Source organism: Papaver somniferum, chromosome 7 (genome assembly GCF_003573695.1).
Source record: "Papaver somniferum cultivar HN1 chromosome 7, ASM357369v1, whole genome shotgun sequence".
NCBI lineage: Eukaryota > Viridiplantae > Streptophyta > Magnoliopsida > Ranunculales > Papaveraceae > Papaver > Papaver somniferum.
Window position 1 is genome coordinate 185,617,758 of NC_039364.1, and position 20,945 is coordinate 185,638,702.

Genomic DNA, 20,945 nt, shown 5'->3' on the forward strand with positions numbered 1-20,945 from the left:
CAATAATCAAAAATCGTCACTGAAACGAAGATAAACCTCAAAATACAAGGAATTGTATAGATAAAACCACCATAATGGTGCAAATAAGTAGAAAATATAATAATAACTAAGCTAAAACTAGTAACTAACATAAAAACAAGGAATAATGAAGAAATTTGGATCCGGTGCAAAATGGACCAGATCTAGGCAAAGAAAGATTGTTTGTGATGGTTTTATTGAAGAAGAAGAAAAAAGAGCGAGAGAGAGGAGAGAGAGAAGAGGATGAACACCAAATGTGACCAAAAAATGGTTAGTTAAAAACAAAACAGTTCGAAAGTTGAAACCCATATAATAGGCTTTTTTATTTATTTATAGGTTTTTCTATCGGGACGATCGAAGGGAGTCCCTTTAATGATGAAAAAATGCATTCTGCCCGTCACAAATAAGCGTGCAAAAACCCGTTTTCTACGCAAAAAAAAAATTATTTCGAATTGAACGACATCTTCAACATTTTTCTCCGGACTTTCTTAGTTCAACACGTACCAGGAACTGAAACTGTCATAGATTGAAAGAATTTTTGAGGTTCTTGATCCACAAAGGAAGAATTTCAGGATCCAAATTTCACCCATAAACAAATTTAATTCTTTCATCTGGGATCAAATTTAAGTTATCTTTGGTCAAATCTCTTCTGATCCATATCCGATGATTAATATTAATTTGGGTTGAAAGATATTTCCAAAAATCTGATGGAAAATGGAAGTGTTTGTACTTCAAAATTTAACCCTGTAAAACGGGTCAAGCGTGGCTAATCAGGAGAAGAAGAAATACTGAACCCGTTTCTCTTCAGGTACATATATGTAATAAACATTGCTAAATTTGTCACAAAAACGTCATCAAAATTCAGTAACCTATACGTAGCTATTTTGTTTCCTATTGCAAAATTGAAGATTTTACTTAAAATTAAATGGGAACAAGTTCGAACAAATCTTGGGTCGGCTACCCTAATTTGAAGGTGGAACCTGAATCTGGATGAAGTTGTAATGTTCATCACATGGTTAGGAGACTTGGTTTTCCCGTAAGGTTCAAGATGTACTCTATCACTGCCCATCATCGAGTTCGGTATGAACTAAATGTGTTCTTGGAAATAATGCACCAAATTGACGAACGTGTTACAAGAGTTGAAGCGAAGCCTAGGAACCAAAACAACAAGCAACTTTTTCGATTCTTTTAGATCATGTCCTGCGCAACTGCAGTTCCCAGTCATCACATGGTTATAATGTTGGAGACTTGGTTATATTTTGGAAGCTTATGCTGACCGTAAATGATAACCATCCGAAGACATTTAGTCTGAAATTCTGGTCGGTCCCCGCTGCTGCAGCAATCATCTAGTTATTAGATTTTAAAGTTAGAATATTTTATTTTCGCTCCAAATATTAAACATTAAACTGTCATCTAGTTATCAAACCCTTTAAACTCCTAAGCCATGCGAGGTCATGTGTCGCGCGGTGAGAATACCTACCCTAAGGTGAGCGTCCCCGCCCCCTTGAAAATTCTCCATTCCACTTTTTCTCTCATTACGTGAATGTAACACCAAAAAACTCTTTTAGTTTAAAAAGACGAAAAAGAACGTGGAGAAAAAGAACGTAAGAGATATAAACTTTCTCTTTCAGCGTCTTTCTGTTCTTCATGGTTTCTGTGTACACCATCTCGCCCCTTTTCCGAGTTCTCTCTTCTAAAACTCATGCAAAGAAACTAAATCCAACAGTGGTGGATCCAGGATCTTATGTTGGTAGAGGCACTTTCTAGAATTTTTTTAATTTTAGAGTTAATACATATTTCATATTTGTCCCCTACAAATTCTTGTACTTTTGAATCGTTGTATGATAACTTAATTGTTTATAGCATCAAAGACATCTTTCTCAATGTAAAACAACGAAATATGAATCAGTCATCCTCCATCCGGTTGCATAATTGAGACCTCAAAATTTTCATGCTAGAAAATATTCCTTCATAATGGCTTCGAGTTTGTCCCTGAGACTTGGATTTACTAATCAAAATTAACAGAGATATTGAACTTGGAAAACTTATTAATCAATTTCTTGTATAGATTTATATAAAGAAAAATCTCCCACTTACGAAATATGTTTGGGATAGGAGACCGTGGTAATTCTTCATTTTAATTGTTTCTCGAATTGATTTGTGTTGCCAATGTCTCACTAATTCCCGTTGAATTACCTGGAGTTGATGATGTCTCACCTTCAACGTTCATCTGTTCATATATCCATTCAAACTTTGCTTAAGAAATATACATTCAATCAAACTTTTCTTAAGAAATTTTGTAAAAAATAGAAATGATATTGCACAACTTAACATTGTAGTTAGGTTAAGCTTTTTTTTTTTTTTATGGTAGAGGCCTAATGAATTGGTTTAAGTTGATAACGCATAACTAAAGAAAGTTTTAATTTTTGTGGCAAAAGATATTATAGACACTAATTACTAATTATTCTGTTAAATATATAAGGACATAAATAAACTTAATTTAAAGTTTCGAATGGTAGAAAATGTAAACAGATTCACTAAAATAACAAACAAGTTATTTTCTTGCCTTTTTTTAGAAAATTTAGAGCAAAACATTGGTAGAATGGATATTTTTTTGGAAATTCAACATGGGCACGTGCCTAAGTGTGCCTGCATGTAGATCCGCCCCTAAAATCAGACAGAGGATTTCTAGGTAAGAAAATCTCAAATAGCTTCTACCTTATCAACCGCGAATACCTACTTCATAATCTCCGTTTTCATAAGAAAAAACGGAGAAGCATATTTTGATTTGATTTTAGTTTAGTTGTTGATTTTCTTAAGCATTTAGTTATTGATGTTATTGGCTGTTCATTGAGAATTTTTATTTTGATACGATTTAATTGCTTTGTAAATCAGGCTTTACCATCTTCCGCAATTTTCCATGTTGAAATGGCTATTTTTGTGTTTAATGTAGGGTTTAGAAAGAATGCAAAGAGTTGGAGAATGATTTCTAAGTTAGTACTGATTATAATTTGTTTTATTGATTTGCTGATTATTATTTTAATCGTGCAACTGATATTAGGTTAATGCGATTAAGGTTTTCTCCCGTAAACACATCACAATGTCAAAGGTGGGTATTTTTTATTCTTTCAAGCTGGAGTTTTTGCTGCAAATTCTGTTTTGTGATATGTAGATGTAATCTTAGGTTTTGATTTTGTGGTGGAGAAGGATAATCCTTTGCAGTGTCATATCATGGGTAAACAATTTTTTTTGCCTTCTATGAAATCCTGTTTCATATTAAATCATTTTTGACTTTTTTTATGGGGTTAATAAAATTTCAGTTTTAAATTTTGGTTTGGTTTGTGTTTTTTAAACTTTAGTTTGATCCGAAAGTGGATCAGGGATAATTTTTGTTCTTGACAGCAGAAAATGACAATTGAATAGTGCAATGGGCTTCAGTTGAGGTATTCTATTGTGCACTTAATCATAGGTACCATGGTCCAATGAAATACCAGACTTACTTTAGAAAAGAACCAGGCTTGCCAGGAAGTCAGGCTTTCTATTTTGCTCCATAAGGCATTTCATATGCAATTAAGATCTGTTAGACTTCGTCACAGTTTACTGAAATGGGGCTACTAAAGTTTTGATCTGGATTAGAGACGACAAGGGAATAACTGTGTCATTGTGTTTGCAGTTGTTGATTGAATTGGTAAAGCCATGGATATGAAAGTTAAGATGAATTTTGCCATCGACAATGTGAAAACGTGTGTGTAAATGGTTGAATGTGGAAATCATTGCAGGGAAGGAGAAGTTCAGTATTGGAGTGTAATATGCTCTAATTTCTTGTTTCCTTCGCGGCCAAGCAAGTTTTTATACTAGAATAATGACATTACTTTCATATCTCACATAATTTTCTTAAAACAGAATATGGTGGGTACAAATTGTAGCAGCGGTGGAGAAGTTCTGCCAGCAATCATAAACAGAAACAACTGTATACTTTTTGGAGAAAATGTATGTTGATATTCAAGTACGTTACACACTATCTATTAAATTGGGTTTCTTTTGTGCAGGTGTTAATGTATTGAAGATGTTGCAGGGTGCTTATTCAACCTATAGGTCTTATACAATTTTATCATTTCCAGTATGAATTAGATTTTTTGTTGCTAAGAACGCGTATGATGTTTATGATTTTTTTTTGAGTTTAAATCGCTACAAGGTTGTTGTAATCCTAAAACCCACCTCTTACGTATATAATTATAATGTTTTGGTTCTGCTATTTAAAAGTTGAATCCTCTTTTCTTCTTTGCTTTGTTTTCAGGTCCAAAAGCTGCACTAGAGTCGCAGAATCTTCAAGGTGTTAGGGTGGGAGATTACAAGTTCGTATAAAAAGTCATCAGAAGTACATTAACCTGATGCATATTTGGTACTGAAATCTGGATGGTGGGTGTGGTGAATGATGCTGGTGTTGGGTGGTGCTGGTGATGTTGGTGGAACTATTCTGAAACACCTTATTTTTGTGATAATGAAATGAAAATTCTGCTTGGATATTTGGTATTACAGAATACTTGGACAACAGACTAATATGTACTCTCTGGGTATCATGCGTTTACTAATAATAACAGTGAACCACCTATGTTTTAACTAATTGTGTAGATCGGGCAATAGAAAGGGCACACGGTTGAGAGATGTTGACGCTTACATGTCTATTTAGCCTAGCAATTGAAGTGGTGATTGCCAAGCTTGCATGTATGCCGAGTATAAGAGACAAAATAGTCCAGAATTCCGGAAGATTGTCTAACCTGAGCTCAATAAATTGGGAGCACTTGGTGAAAATAACATGGACCACATAATGATTGTTGGAACTGGAGGAAGAGACTCGTTATCTTGCCACAACAAGTTTTCTCCATTCGCAAGGTAACTCCTTTTCCGATGACTTTTTATACGGAATTGACACTATATTGTTTTCTTATGTCCATTTTCTTCATTATTTACTGGCCGCGAATATTTTCAAGCTCTGATTTTTAGCAAGGGCGTTTGTTGGAGCGGAAAGTGACACATACAATACTCATACTCAAACAGATGAAGCACTCAAACAACAGAATGAGTCTTCCGAACCTGCTGCTCTGGTGGTTACAGACATTCATGGTAATGGTCATTACTGTGCCTAATCAACCGACTTTGATGAAATAATCAGTTATGCCAGACATTTTCATGCTGATTTCACTTCATGGTAATGGTCATTATCGTGCCTTATCAAACGATTTCCTTAAGCTTTTACCATTACTGTAAATTTTCATAATCTCATTTTATTTAAGAAAATGACTTTATCGTGCTAAGAAATGTAAGAAATACTTACCACTTACAAGAAATCTCTGTCATAGTTCAGCTCTAAAATTACAGTTTAGCACAGTTACAATGCATATAAAATTGTTTTTAGGATAAACAAGTTTTGTTCTAATCTAATAAAACAGTTGAAAATGCGGGTGTTCAAACTGTTGACAAGGAGGTGAACAAGGCAGATACAATTTCAATCATGGTAATTGTTATGAAAGACTTTCAAATTTTAAATTATGCAATGCTATGTATATTTGCTTATTTAATAGTTATCTTGAACTAGAAAATGATAAGTGTTCTTACGGGACAAGGAGTTGGGCAGAATGGGCCAGTACATGCATTGCAAAAAGGACACGAAAAGTCTGCTTTGGAGTCCAGCGTGTAACACAGATTGCATGACAGAGCCAAGGTAAATGGGTCCCTACTGGCACTCAAATATATGGCATAGTCGTAACATTATCAAACATGCAATGGACAACAGTCATATGTTAACTGTTGCTAACCCAATTCAAATCATTGTTGATGTAGTTATTAATCGGTATCTGGAAAACTGCAAAGTAATACCTCATAATATGAACTTCAATTGGTTTACAATTGTTGATTGTCTGTTGATAAACATTTTCAATCAATTTGCAGCATTATAAGGGAGGATGGGGGTCGTGGTTTTATACGAATAGTTGAGTATGAAGATGAATTTGGTAATTCATCTAAAGGGTGAAAACTATGTAAGCAGTGAGACTCCTATGCAGTGGTAAGAACCATTATGATCTACTCCGAGAGAGTTTATTAGATGTATTCAGGAAATAGTGTACTCCTTGAATTGTTCTCTGCAGGAAATTGCTTGAGATGTACTATTTGAATTTCTATATGCGGGAAATTGCTTGAGATGTTTGCTTCATCCAGGGGATGATAGTTCGCGATGAATTGACTGCGTGAGAGAAACAAATGGATGTACCCGTGATTGTCTTGGGGTACTAGAATGTTAGTTTGGCTAGGTAATATATCCTTCCCTGTTTGTTGTTTCTTAAATATCATTCCCTATTTGCCTGTTTGCGTGCTGTGTGCTTCTGTTTGAGCATTTACATTTATGCAACGAAAACTAATTGGGTTACATCCATTTTTTATTAGTCGTGAAAAGCAAGTCTTGATATACAACGGACAGAGCACGATCATCATGAGGACAACGAGAGAGGAAGGAGAAACTGTAATATATTTCGGTTTATATATACTGGAGAATTTCGACAAAGGGAGATATTTAGTTTACCATGTGGATTAATACTGCATTAAGGGCTTGGTATGGTATTAATCCGTACAAGAAAGGTATGTTTAGTGTAATTATTAAGATCTTAGACTACCAAAAAATTAAATGGAAATTTGTAGTTGAATGTTGTAATTCGATTGAAAATTGGATTTAAATGTAAACCTCAATATTGTAAATTAATATTTAGTTGCACGATTTAAGTTCTTGGTTACGACCCAATAATAACTAATAATATTGAAAGGTAGCCAGCAAATTCGATAGTCTTGCACTTTTCAATTTTATGTAATTTTTGAAATTTTCAGATCATTGGGTTGATCTAAAATGGTTAGTATTTGACCTCTTATTTAAATTTTTTGGTTGATCATTGGATTTGGTAGTAACTCATTTTGTAAGTAGTAACAATATTTCTTTAAATCCCATGTTGTTGCGGAAACTCTCTACAATTCACCCAGATGAGCATCACGATGGGATGAGACGAAGCCACGCCACACCAAATTAAAGATCCTAAGACCAAATCAGAAATCCACGCTAAATTAAAAATCCTAACGACGAGGAGAGGCAAAGCCGAGCCATACCCAATCAAAAATGTAACACGATCGAAAAAGAAGAAGTCCCGCGACATCAAATTAAAAATGCAGACGGGACGAGACCAAGCCGAGCCACACCAAATTAAAACCCTAAACGACGGGACGAGGCGAAACCGAGCCACGACCATTTGAAAATGCGACACATTTTTAATGAAAATGTTAATACAAAAAAATGGCCACAAAATCTAATTAGATTTTAAAGTTAGAATATTTTATTTTCGCTCCAAACATTAAACATTAAACTGCATGTTGTTGTGCAGGATATTACAACTACATATACCATGTATTGCTAACAACGGCATGCCAAACAGACCCGTACAGTTTATGAGTTTGTAGGTCTCTAGTGTTCAAAACAAGAGACAAAAGACCAGTTAAGATTTCGCACTGTACATATATAGTCCAAAAGTGGGACTCTGTAAGAGTCAGACCAACTTAAAATACAAAAAGACAAACCCAAAACTTTTTCAATCACCATTTCTAAAAAGAAACAGAAAACGTTTTTCAGTAACTTTTAAAACCTTGGGGCTTGGGCGCACTACAGTAATCCTCAGCTAGTGGGTGATTCTCAGCTAATGCTGATATAGATAGGTACTGTCGGATTGAAAGCAATCGGGGGCTCCATACCCTGACAGTGTAGACACCATGGTCGGTAGGTTTGTTTGTTAAAACATGTGGCTCCCAAAAGTTCAGCCATGGTTTCGACTTTCACGTACTAAAGGGCATCTTAAAGGATCTAAATGGACTACGTGGGCGATCACTGGTTTGATATTTCGGTTTTGGATTTAGGTAGCAAAGGATGCAACTTGTTTATCCTGTTGTATCAACACGTGGATCACAGTTAGTTGAGGAATGTCTTCCCATATTCTAAAGTTGACCAATAAGGTCCCAAAATGAAATTAGAAAAGATACGTCAACGTTACACTAGATTATTTTTTTTTCATGCAAACCAAGATATTTATTAAAAGAAAAACAAATTACAACTTAACTTACAACGGTAGACATGTTATCCTTCCTGATTTCTTTCATGAAGATTTCAGGAATATTACATTGATAGTCAAAAGATTGTCTACCAGTTCTAACTTCATTCGCAATTACATGCGCATCATTGTTAGCGTGTCTTCTTACATAATTTACATTAAACCAAGAAATATTAGATAGTAGATGCCTTATTTCATGTACAAGACCTTCATTCATCCAGTGAACTGAAGAGTTAGCATATTTAACCGAGTTGATGACATTTAGACAATCACCTTCAAAAGTTACTTTCTTCAGACCTTTTTCTTTTTCCCATTGAATAGCTTCTTTAAAAGCAAGGCATTCTGCATGCTCAGGGTCTATTCCTCCATGGAAGAGTCTTCCTATGATGCCTTCGCAGGAACCTGTAGAATTTTTAAGAATTAATCCCACTCCCACATATGAAGAATCACTATCAAAAGAAGCATCCATGTTAAGTTTCAAATATTCTGAATCAGGCAACAACCAATGTTCATCTTTTTGAATTGTTCTTTGATCATGGTGCACAGAACAATATTTCAACATGTTTTTAATAGAAAAAGAGTAGAATTCAGGTTTTGGTTTTTGTTTTCAAACTCTTTGACACATCGATTTTTCCACAAGAACCACATTGTGATCATTGCCATAGATATCCAGTCAATATTAGTCTGAGGTGATCCATCATAATGTTGTTGAAACCATGATAAGATCCAGTCTTTTACTTGTATATTATGTGACTGCAGAGCATAGACATTGATAGACATGCCTAACCACACAGATTTGGAATGGTCACAATACATTATAAGATGTTCCAAAGTTTCATCAGCCTGATTGCATCTAGCACAAGTAGAAAGAATATCATTTTTATACTTATGAAGTTTGGTTTTTGTGGGTACTATATCCTTAATGCACTTCCAAATGAAAATCTTCACCTTGTGTGGAACATTCATATGCCACATTTTTTTTCTAAACTGACTTAGGTATGTCAGTACTATTAGGTGCAGAAGAAGTATGAGACTGTCTAACAAGCTCTCTATAGGTTGATTTTACAGTAAATTCACCAGTTCTAGTTAGTTCCCAAATGAGTTTGTCTGTACCAAATTGAACTAGGGGCATATCCAGTATGAGATTAGCGGTTTCTGTTGAAAATACCTTTCTAATCAAATCAACATTCCATCTTCTTGGATTCTGTAGCATTAGATCAGAGACATAGACAATTCTAACAGGCTCAGCAAAATCATCTTTTGGAACATGAGGACTATTTAAACCTCTTACCCATTTATCATACCAAACTAGAACCTTTGTTCCACATCTAACATCCCATCTATGGAATTGCCTAACATATTGTAGACCAATCTCTAAACCTTTCCATATCCAAGACGAATTCCTAGGTGGTTCTTGCATATGTATAAAGTTATTGTGTGGAGAATACTTGGCTTTCATTAACTGAGACCATGGTTTATCCTCCTCCGTACACATCCTCCATGCTAACTTTTTCATGAGAACATGATTATACAATTCTAGGTTTCTGAAAGCAAGTCCTCCCTCCTCTTTTGGATAACATAGTGTACTCCAAGAAATGGGACTGTAACCTTTATTTAACAACCAAAAGATAAAAATTCAAAGCTCTTAGTTTTGCGAGTTTAATATATGGTGAATAAATAAGAAATACAGTATAAAATACGGAAATGTTATTTAGCTCCCTATTCTCCACCTCCCTATTCACCTCCCTATAATCTAAGCCTCACATCCATATCGAGATTCGCATTCAGGTTCAGGTGGGGTTCACCATTCCCCTAATATGGGGATTGTAGGGAAAAGAATAGGGAGGTGGAGATTAGGGATCCAAATAGCACTGCTGTATAAAATACTTAATCAAAAATAATTAAAAAGTATATACCTAGTTATGAAGTAGGATGGTAAAATTATTTGGTTGTGATATTTAATATTTTAATCTGAATAAAAACTAGACATTGGAGAAGAAAATTAGATACGTGAACGTTATCCTAGATTGTTTAACGACCGAAAGATAAAAATTCATAGTTCATGGTTTTGCGAGTTTAATATACGGTGAAATGATTTACAGTACAAAATACTTAATCAAGAATGATTAATAGATACCTACTTATGAGTAGGGTAGCACATGGTTCGATTTTCATCGGTTATTGGAAAAAATCAAAACCGAAACCGAAGTACTCGGTTTTCCAATATTGAAAACTAATGAAATCATACAGCCTATTCGGTTTCACTCGGTTCGGTTTCTACTCGGTTTGGTTAAAAACCATACGGTTTTTGGTTAACCGAATGATTTATAAACAATCTTTTACTTTGGTCAGTTTCTCATATCCGACGGGCTAAATTTTCAATAAAAAGTGTCAGCAAGACAATATTCGACCTGCTACAAACATAGTTTTTAAGGCATGAGGTTTAATACTAATACAAAGTAGATATCGTCTGATTCAGACATATCTAAAACAAAAGCTAAAACAAAAACACCAACAGATTCGGCAAAGATCATCGTTGTTCTGCGAGTTGTGAGCATCCATAAGTGAAACAATATTGGATTATTTAAAGAGTGAAGAATCCTTACTTGCATAGAAAATAGGAATTCATCAGTATACAACATAAGCAACAAAAGGTAGAATTGAACCAAGTAATCGCTTTACGAAATGTACAACACAGAGATCAACACTCTCACATGTTCAGGGTACTAGATAAAGGAGCAGATGCACAACAAACAACCTGCCTAGAAATTCAATTGTTCTCATCCAGTAAAATGCAAAGACATAACCCGCCTAGAAATTCAACAACTATTAGCTCTCTAAGAATAAGACAGGTCACATCTGCATATTTAATAGGAGAATTACAGTGATTTGATTGTCGTCACTGGTCATCTTCAATAATATGATATCACTACCAACACTGGCAGACATGACCTAATATTGATTAAAAAGAACTCAAAAGCAGTGAGTTTCAAGTCATGATAAACATCCCCGTTTTAGTTCTTTAAAAAAGAATTAGATGTAAAGTTTCATTATAAGACTAGGCAGATAATATGCACCACGACTGAAGAGAAAGACCTGGAGTTAGCCCTGATATGGTCCTAAACCAGATCCTACAATTATAAACTTAGAACACCAATCAATCTGAATTAACTTGAAAAATTATTAAAATTAAGCAAAACCCACTGTGTAAATCAACCTAAATGACCCTAATTTGAAATCCCAAAAAATTTCAATTTTACAATCCCTAATATCATCATAAAGTCATAATATCAAAATCTGTTCAAATCTAACTCATGATTTCAAAATCAAATAAGAAAATAAGGTAAAATGGTACTCACAATCGCAATACCTTTACCTTTATAATCAAACTCCTACTCGATCTCTTCTACTCCAGCTTCTAGGTTCGACTGATGGTCAGGTTTGTTACTTGATGAAACTAGAAGAAGAAGAAGTAAAACAAGTAGAATAAGAAGGTGATGGTGGTAGTGGTAGTGGTTTTAGGCTTGAGTAGTGGTGGTAATTCTGCTTTCAGGGAAGAACCGCAGAAGAGAAGATGCAGTTTTGAGAAACTGAGAAAAGACTCGGTGAAGTAAGCTATTAGGGTAAATTTTCTACGAACATCCACGGCTACTATTATTTCAATCCTATGGCCATCAGTAATCGGTTAACCAATAGGTTTTCGGTTCGGTTTTGGGATAAAACCTAAACTGAAACCGATATTTTCGGTTATCTGGAATTGACAACCATGAATGAACCATTGGGATATGGTTTCGTTTTGGTTCAGTTTAAATTCTTCGGTTTCGGTTTCAGTCCATGGTTCTGGTTCGGTTTTGTGCAACCCTACTTATGAGTAGGATTGTTCGGTTGTGACATTTAATATTTTAATCTGAATCAAAGCTAGATATTGGAAAATTTATTTTTTACTAATAAGTTAAGGCCCAATCCTATGAACATGTCAAAAAAAAACCATGTTTGACATATCAGGTGGCATGGAAAACGAGTTACGCCACTATGGGAAAACCATTGCGCTTTAGAGTTTCTATCGATTGTTATTATTGACAACGTTGGCGACATCATGAATATCGCTGGGCCCATCAAACCCATCGCGCGATATTTATCATGTCGCCAGCGATATTATGTTTATCGATAAGTAGTTATTTTGCAACGACTATTTCCCCTAACTTGTTCCTATATATACGCCCTTGTACATTTTCAAGGTACCCCCACCTACTTCTACATATATTTCACCAATTTCTCTATCTCTATTCTCAATTTTAAATTTCATAATCATCAATGAATCGGTTTAGATTACAACAAGAAATGCATCAGAGGAGGTTGCAAGAACTTGACGATGAGGAAGTTGAAGATAATAAACTATGACGCTTTGATGGTCGTACATACGGGCCAAATACCCAGAGTTCCATAGCCACAAGAAGTATTCTCAAGAAGATATCGTATCAAGGGAGGGAATTTTACCACCAGAAGCTGATGCACGATTATTTTCTTGCACAATTGTGTGTACTCTGATCAAAATTTTCAAGGTCGACCCTGCATGCCTCGGCATCTGGTGAAAAATATTATTGAAGAGATTTGTCGAGTAAAACCTCAATTTAATTATCAGTTTGATGCACTGAATATTAGAGGTCATAGTCCTGAACAAAAAGTTACTTCGGCTTTAAGGATTCTAGGTTATGGCAGACCAGCGGATGCGAACGATAAGTACCTTCATATGGGTAAAACAACTTCTTCACATACCTTTCATTGTTTTGTGAAGTAATGATTATTCAATTTGGTCCAACATATTCACGAAAACCAACATATTCAAGGAAAATGTTAGACAAATATTGAGGAAGAATGAGGAAAGGGGATTCCCAGGAATGCTAGGTAGTCTTGATTGTATGCATTGGGTATGGCAATGATGCCATGTTTATTGGGCGGCTCAATATAAGGGTCATTATCCAAAACCAACTGTTATCCTTGAAGCTGTTGCTTCTTATGATTGTTGGATATGGCACACTTTTTTTTTTGTCTTCCAGGTTCACAAATGATATTAATATTTTGCACAAGTCGCCTCTGTTTGAAGATCTGAAGTATGGAATTTTTCCCCAAGTTTGTTTCATGCTCAACGACCATCAGTACACTCATGGGTATTATCTTGTGGATGGTGTCTACCCAAAATGGTTCACCTTGGTTCAATGTTACCGCCATCCTCCTGTCGGTGCATTGGGCCATTCATACCGGCATTTTAACAACCGCCAAATGGCAGTGAGGAAGGATGTTGAACACACTTTTGGAATTTTGAAGAGGAAGTTCGATATCATTTGTGGGCCATATCGTGTTTTGGGTGCTCGTGAAATGCACAAGACTATGCTCACTTGTAGAATTCTCCATAACATGGTTATTCAGGAAACCCATCGCGATAAGGAGTGGACTAACTATGAAGATGAAGATATGAGGCCTGAGATTCAACCACAAAGAGGCGTGCCTGCAAGAAATTATGCTCAAATGACTAATTATATTCAGAATCAGAATTTATATGGTAGTTTAAGAGATGATCTGAGAGTGAATCTTTGGGCAGAGCATGGAATAGCGGGTCGGAGTAATTATTAAGTTATGTATTTTATTTAGCGAAACTTATTTAAGTAGACGGCAACAACATTTCAAATTAATCAACTTTTCATTTCAAACTAATATTAAGTAGAATACAATAACAACATATCAAATTAAAATGGAATAGTTCAAATTAAAACTTAAATTAATACATCAATCATCTAGAGGTTCTACTACATCGAACTCATCCTTATCATCATCATCATCATTGGGTTGGTTGTTAGTAAATCCAGCTTGTTGTTCAATCTGTGCTTGAATCCTGTCAAATTCGGTTTGCCACAGATGTTTTTGCCAGGGGTTCATAGTTGAAGTGTTAGCTTGAATAATGTTATGCTTGTCATAGTCAAACCCAATTTCTTCTTGAGAAAGACGACTTTTCTTACTCTCCTTGTTTCAAAATTTCCTATCAACTGCTCTTTGCTTCTCGACGGTCTTCTGATGTTCCATAAACTTCGCCATGTTAAATCCATTGGAACTTCCTCCTTCTTGAGATAATTTTCTAGCTAGTCTTGGATTGTTCCTCCCTGGAATTTTTCTATTACCATCATCATGATTGAGAACTAAGTTCACATTTGAGTTTTTTGGGGTATCTGGTCAAGAATTTGATGGACTTGCTGAAAATGGTGAAGCATTTGGTGTTGAGGGAGAAGAATTGTACGTTGACCTTTAAAGTACTTGTTGATTAGTTGCTAACAATTCTGGATTATATCTGTTAAACCTTCAAAATATGATAATAATTTTCGAACCCGTCTTTCAACATCACCATCCACAAGACCACTCTCTCGGCCTCCTCTCTTGGCTTGCATTATCAAAATCCAACATGAGCGGCTACTTCCTTGTTGATTGTGATGAAGCATTCTGCCAACCCTTTTGCATCACGACAACTGATGTTCATGGTTTGCGCTTCATATTTATGAATATGTTTTACCACATGGTGTTACCATGTTGTTGTGCACCATAGATACAATCTTGGGTTAAAAATACATAATTACGACTAATGCATTCATCTTCTGTGAGGTTGTATTTTGCACCACAGACTTTAGTCTTTTTACCTTTGCCTTGACTTTGAGATTGTGAATCTATATTACAAGAAATTAAGAATTGTAGAAAAGGTGTGATTATTTTAGATTTAAAGAAGATTGAGAAATTGAGAAATTCTAGAGAGATTTAGAAAATCTGGTGTGAGTTGAAATGAGTTTTGAATTGGGTATTTATAAAAGGGGGAAATTGTAGCTGTTGGATGAGGAACTGATGAGCTATGATCGTACCAGCGAGCGACATCTTGACTAGCGTTGGAGTGACCAACGAGCGGTATTTTGACCATCTAGCGATGAACACTCTATCGCTCGCTAGAAAGTTTGTCATGTATGTCTATATGCTATATTTGACATATATGCATATATGTTTGGAACTTTGGCATACCCATAGTGGGTGCATATATGGCAAAATCTGATGTTTGACATGTCCATTGGAATAGGCCTAAGGATGGAAAATATAGATTTAAACATTACCTAATAAAGAAAAGCGAGGGGATCGGTAACATCGGTTAATAAAAAGATTGGCAAAATTTTTTCGAGATTGTATTAATCCAATGGCAGATCATTTAATGGTGTGGCGCATAACTCATTTTTGGTTCGTATTTGATTGTGAACAAATTTAAGAATGTTTTCCAAACCTAATATCGGTAGTCTTCTTGTATATCTCTTTCTTGATTCATGTCTCTTTATATTTTGATAGATCATGATGATGATTCAAGTTTGATTTGTATTCAAATTTATGTTTTTTTTCTCCCGTTATGTATAGGGTGATCGTCTTAAATAAGCAATTTTTCTGCCCTCTTCACCATTCAACATCACTAGCATAATTATGAATCTAGATCGTAATATCATGATGTATGGTTGTACCATCTGGACTGAAAACTTTGTCTTTACCCATTAAAAAAAAACATAACGAACAACTGGCCTTAAATTACGATAGGGGAATGCCAAAATCATTTTTTTTGAACTATATTAGTATCTACAACTCTATATCCATCAAATTATATCACGTCTATCATGATCATAACGTTTATCATTCACATCTAATACGGAACTTTCGATCAAATATAACTGAATCTTCTTCATTGTGATTGTGTTTTCCAGATTCATGCCTGATTATTAGGGATAAAGTTCAAGGAAAACATGCTTACAATTGAATTGGGTGACAGATCCTCAAAAATGTCAACCATCACATTATACTATCTTACGTCCTATAAATTTTGTCAAAACGTTTTTTTCATTGATCATGTTCGTAAAGAAAATATCACATATTTTTTCGCTCTCCTTTCCTCTTCTCTTTCCCTAGCCTCCATTAACATTTTGCTTAAATTTGGTCTTTTTTGGACTAGAACTGAGCAAGATTTTTTCTCTTTTTAAGTTGTAGTGTAATAGGCAGCTTTTTAATAAAACTAATTTTTCAGTTTTTTTTTTTTGTATCTTTCGACATCTTTCATCATCGCTATTTGGGGCGGATTTTCTTCGCCATTTGGGGCTGATTTTCTCTTCGCTTTGAGTGCGATTTATTCAAACCTTCATCGTCGTCGCTTTCTAATATCGACTCAAGAACATCGATGATTCAATACGGTATTTCTTTGTGTCCATGTTCAATCGAAGGGATTTTGGGCAACCGGGTACGTTTGGATCTACAAGATTATGGGAAATTATCCTTTATGTTAAGAGCATCTCTTATTGAGGAAGAAGAAAATCAGATTAAATGGTCAGAATCGGCTACGGATAGCAGCATCATTCTTCCCTATTACATGTACAAAAATTGGTATTGTTGCGGTTTATGGCTCTTTCTCTTCGCGATTTACTTCTTTTTTTTGTATATTTTGATTATCTTGTATGTTTATATTTTTGTTATCCTTGTAAGCAGTCATGCGATCACGATGTTGATATGAATAAATCAAAATTAATTGATTGAACCCTAATAAAAAATGAAGGCATTTGGATTGAAAATGTGCCAAGCTTTTTAGACACTTTAGTTCAAAATAATGTGATGGTGCAGGCTGTATAGCTACACCAAGACTCTTTTGCACAAAGACTTGTTCTTAGTACTTTTGCTTAGTCACTTTTTGAGGTCAATTTATTAACATAAAAAGGAATTTTGTTTTTCTTTTTAGTAAAGTTTCATATATATAGAGAATAAAAATAACTGAAAATGGTATATTTATTTTTTTTACCGATGAAGTAGAGTAAGGTATAAGAAATGATATCACTGATGGTGGAATATACTGAAGATAAATGTATGAGAAAAAGAAAATCTAAGACAAAAAGAAGGCCTCAAAGAGGTTGCAAATGTAAGTTCTTCCAATCTATCATTGCACTTTAATAATAAATATTCGCGAACTGTTAGAAGAACAAAATTAAATTTTGTACTTGGTTATGTTAATGATATGAGCTGTAGATTGGTCTCTCCCGTTGAAGATACCTGAGTTTCTTTCCTTCTGCAATCACCTTGAGGAAGAGGTTAATCTCCATAACTCTAAAATGAATAAAATCCTAATTTATATTGTTCACTCAATATTGAAACTAAAACAAAATACAGAATCATATCCTTAGTGGTATCAATAATATAAATACGAAAAATGGTATCAAGTTGAATTAAAATCGAAAGAATAAATCAAATAGGCTAAAAAAATACTTTCGATTTATTTACCTTTTGTTTTGTTACAGGTATTTGGAGAGGACGCATATGAAATCATTAAATCGAAACATAAATTATCTATTTTTTTTTTATATATTTTGCTGATTTATTACTTCAATTGTCGTGCTTGATTGATATGTTTGATGTTATCAAAGTTAGATCAAAGTTATTGGTTGTCAATCACATGCTTGATTTGGTATTGGTTAATTACTCTTAAATTTTTTGAGTTTTTGAAGTTTTGTGTTAGTTGATATAAACAAGAAAAAAAAGAGAGACTAAAAAGGTAGAGGTATTGGAGAAGTATTATAGTAATCCCGTTTCTAAAAATGCAGGATTATGTTTATATATAAACGCATACTTTTTTAAGGAGCATTTAATTATTGATCATATAAATAAAGAGTTTGGATTAGAAATGCGTCACACATAATATAAAAGTGAGAATATCAAACAATTATTCATGTTGAAGAAAAATTCAAATACTAACGAAGATCTTTGTTCATTTTTATTTTATTTTATCAGGGGATATTTTTATTTCTTTATTTATTTTTAAAAAAAGAAAGTTAAATCAAGAACAAAGCATGTATAGAGCCTATGCGAAATTCTTCACGTTATCTAATTGGGGGGAACTATATCCCAATTGGAAATTACTTGATTTACAGTATAACCACTAAAAATCAGGATTATACGACTTGTTAATACTTTGTTATCTCAAGTTTTCTGCTGATAAAATCTTATCTATGATGTTCTTGTGGTAGGAGGAGAAGATACATTGATCTGGATGCCTGATAACAAACACACCTTCTCTGTTAAAAGTGCATATAATGCATTATGTAATCATACTACTGTTAATAACTCATATTCCTCTATTGTCCCAATGAGAGTATGGAAAGCTTCACATAAAACTAAACTACCTTGCGAACTATGTTATTCATCGGGAAAAATCTAAAAACATTATGCCAACTAGAGGTAAAATTGTCAGGTATAAAGTTGATATCGAGATTCAGTGCAGTTCTTATGGTGCTCATTTTACAGACTTTTGAGCATATTTTTTTGGCGTGTGATTATGCTAGATCTATTGGGTAACATTATGAATCTGATCATTGTTTTTAAAAATTGTTCAAGTTTGCAAGGATAGATTCTCAGTTAGTTTGATTCTAATTATACTTCTGTCAATGTAGATCATATTAATGAACATACTCTTTACTTACTTATGGTCTCTATATGGGTGATATGGAAATACAGATGCACACTTAACTTTCGGAACATTTCTCCTAACAAGGCTATAACTATTGGAAGAATTAAATCTCTTAGCTCCGAATGTGGTATTATTATAATGGTTGATAATGTAAATAATGATTCACTTAGGAATCAAACTCAAAACTAGGAACCTTGATGCGAAACGAAAGTCTAGAAGACGTAGAAGGAAATTAGATGTTTCTTTCTGCAAGGAAATTGGAAACACATGGTTTGGACAAATTATCCGTAATTTTGAGATCTCTGTTTTGGATTCAAAAGAAATACTATGAGACTGGGGAAATCATAAGGTAGAGCAAATGGAGCGCCTAGAGTTAAAATAAGCAATGTGCTGGGCTATATCCATGGGCAATGGCAGAGTGGTTTTGGATTCGGATAATGAATTGCTTATTAAGTCAATAAATGAGACTTCTCTTTTGTTCACTGTTCGAACCAAGTAATCATTTTAAAAATTTAAGTTTTTGCTATCATAAATAACTAATTGGTTTTGCAATTTTATTAGGAGATCGAGAAATAGTGTCGCTGGCTCCTTGATGATCTTAACGTTTTTAAATTTTATGATATTTCTTAGGGATGCACAAACTCGACCCGACTTGTCGACCCAACCCGCACACGCCTATTTTAACCCGCATCCGACCCAACCTGTCTGGACACGATTCGACTATGACTCATGCCTTCTAATACCCGATGTATGTTGGGTCAACTATAACTCACACCTTCTCCACCACGAACCCACCCGCTCACCCGCCTAAAATTTCCTCCATTCAAAATTATAACTTTTCCTAAACAAAAAAGGGGTAGTTTTTTTATTGATAAAAGAAAGAATACGATAGTAGAAGGTTATAAACTGGAGTTTATAGTTTGACTTATCGAGGAAGTTAGAAATCTATTAAGGTTGAGTCGCAAATATATCACGATAAATCACCACCAAGTTATTTATGAAATCTGTACTTTGAGTAGTTGTTTGTTAGGTTTATGAAACAAGGCTTAATAGCTAATAAGCGCAGCTTTCCATTAGAGTTGTCTCAAACAAAAAAAATTAAACAAAAAAAATAGAAAATGTTACTAACACCCAAATATGTTAGTCATATTAGAAGATTGAGGATATGGATTTCATGGAAAGGAAGCAGTAGAATCCAAGATTTGATGACCGTGTATTGTGTGTGTGGTTTGATATATATAAAAAAGTGATAATAGGTTAGTTAAGATTTGATGTGGTAGCAGGTATTCAAATATTCAAATCTAAGATTTTTTTTTTTTGATATCGTGTAACATTTTATTTCACGGTAAAATAGAGGTTACATGGATATTTACAAGATAATCAAGAATATCAAAAAACAAGAAAAATAAAATCAAAAAAGGCACAACTTACAAATAAATCCCGAAGAGAAAGAGAGATGAACTGCAATAATATCAATTTTTGTTAGGAGGAGGAAGGATCGTATAAACCGGAATAAAATACGACCACTTAAGATAGTAGTATTCTTCAAAAAGAGATGCTTCTGAAATATACAAGTAATTTTCTCTAACTGTTGCTTGATACGAACCGGGATGCTCTAAATCTCCTAGGTTGAAGGTGAAATCGCAGCGCCGCCGAGGTGAATCTTTGATGTTCTTAGATAATCCAAAATAAGAAACCACATACCAACCAAAATACTAGAAATAATTACCTTGGAAACGAAGACAGAATCACCATAAAGATGAAGAAATAATTGCACAAAAGCGAAGATATAATCGCTCCAAAATCGAAGAAAATGTCAAACAACATCAAAATCATAACAAAATTAAAATCTTATACCAAAATTTAAGAATAATGAAAACAAAAAAAAATTCTTTGAGATGTGAGACTAAACCAAGCAAAGCCAGTCAAACAAATTGTTATTCAAAATTAATCAAACCCCAGATAGATACTGAGTTGGGAGAAAAAACTGAGTCGACTCAGTCTACTTTTGATATCATTTCTCTTGTAATTAATGTAGTTTTTAACATGTTTAAATTCGTCGTTTTAATTTCTAGATAGACACTTTTACTATTTTATGATTTTAAATATTGTTTACCCTCTATAATCTTTGAAATATTTTCATTTTGATTTTCAGGTTTTTCAAAACATGAGTAACTAAAATACCTTTGTTCTCTTTATGTCTTTGCAGTTAGAGATATCTCAAACGGTGTTTACCATGTTTACAATTGTGATTCAGGCGTTTGAAAAGTTGTTCTGAT

The 20,945-nt window shown here is 34.2% G+C and overlaps 2 protein-coding genes and 1 long non-coding RNA gene across 15 annotated transcripts; 2 read left to right on the top strand and 1 right to left on the bottom strand.

Annotated features, from left to right (window-relative positions):
• Nucleotides 1-2,770: 2,770 nt before the first annotated feature.
• On the top strand, nt 2,771-6,772 carry LOC113293215. 13 transcript variants are annotated; one of them, XR_003332139.1, is made up of 7 exons: nt 2,771-3,822; nt 3,922-4,008; nt 4,316-5,227; nt 5,469-5,533; nt 5,615-5,740; nt 5,968-6,326; nt 6,460-6,772. It is a non-coding gene; the product is annotated as an uncharacterized LOC113293215 (long non-coding RNA). The 13 variants fall into 13 exon arrangements; XR_003332132.1 differs by having other exon boundaries at nt 2,771-5,227; nt 5,968-6,082; nt 6,165-6,326; XR_003332130.1 differs by having other exon boundaries at nt 2,771-5,227; nt 5,968-6,082; nt 6,235-6,326.
• Nucleotides 6,773-8,160: 1,388 nt separating this feature from the next.
• Nucleotides 8,161-8,718, bottom strand: LOC113295684. The gene has a single exon (XM_026544012.1). It carries the CDS (start codon nt 8,716-8,718, stop codon nt 8,161-8,163), a length of 558 nt encoding a protein of 185 aa, XP_026399797.1.
• Nucleotides 8,719-11,653: 2,935 nt separating this feature from the next.
• On the top strand, nt 11,654-13,787 carry LOC113295686. The gene is made up of 2 exons (XM_026544014.1): nt 11,654-11,766; nt 13,214-13,787. Exons 1-2 carry the CDS (start codon nt 11,654-11,656, stop codon nt 13,785-13,787), a joined length of 687 nt encoding a protein of 228 aa, XP_026399799.1.
• The last annotated feature ends 7,158 nt before the right edge of the window (nt 13,788-20,945 follow it).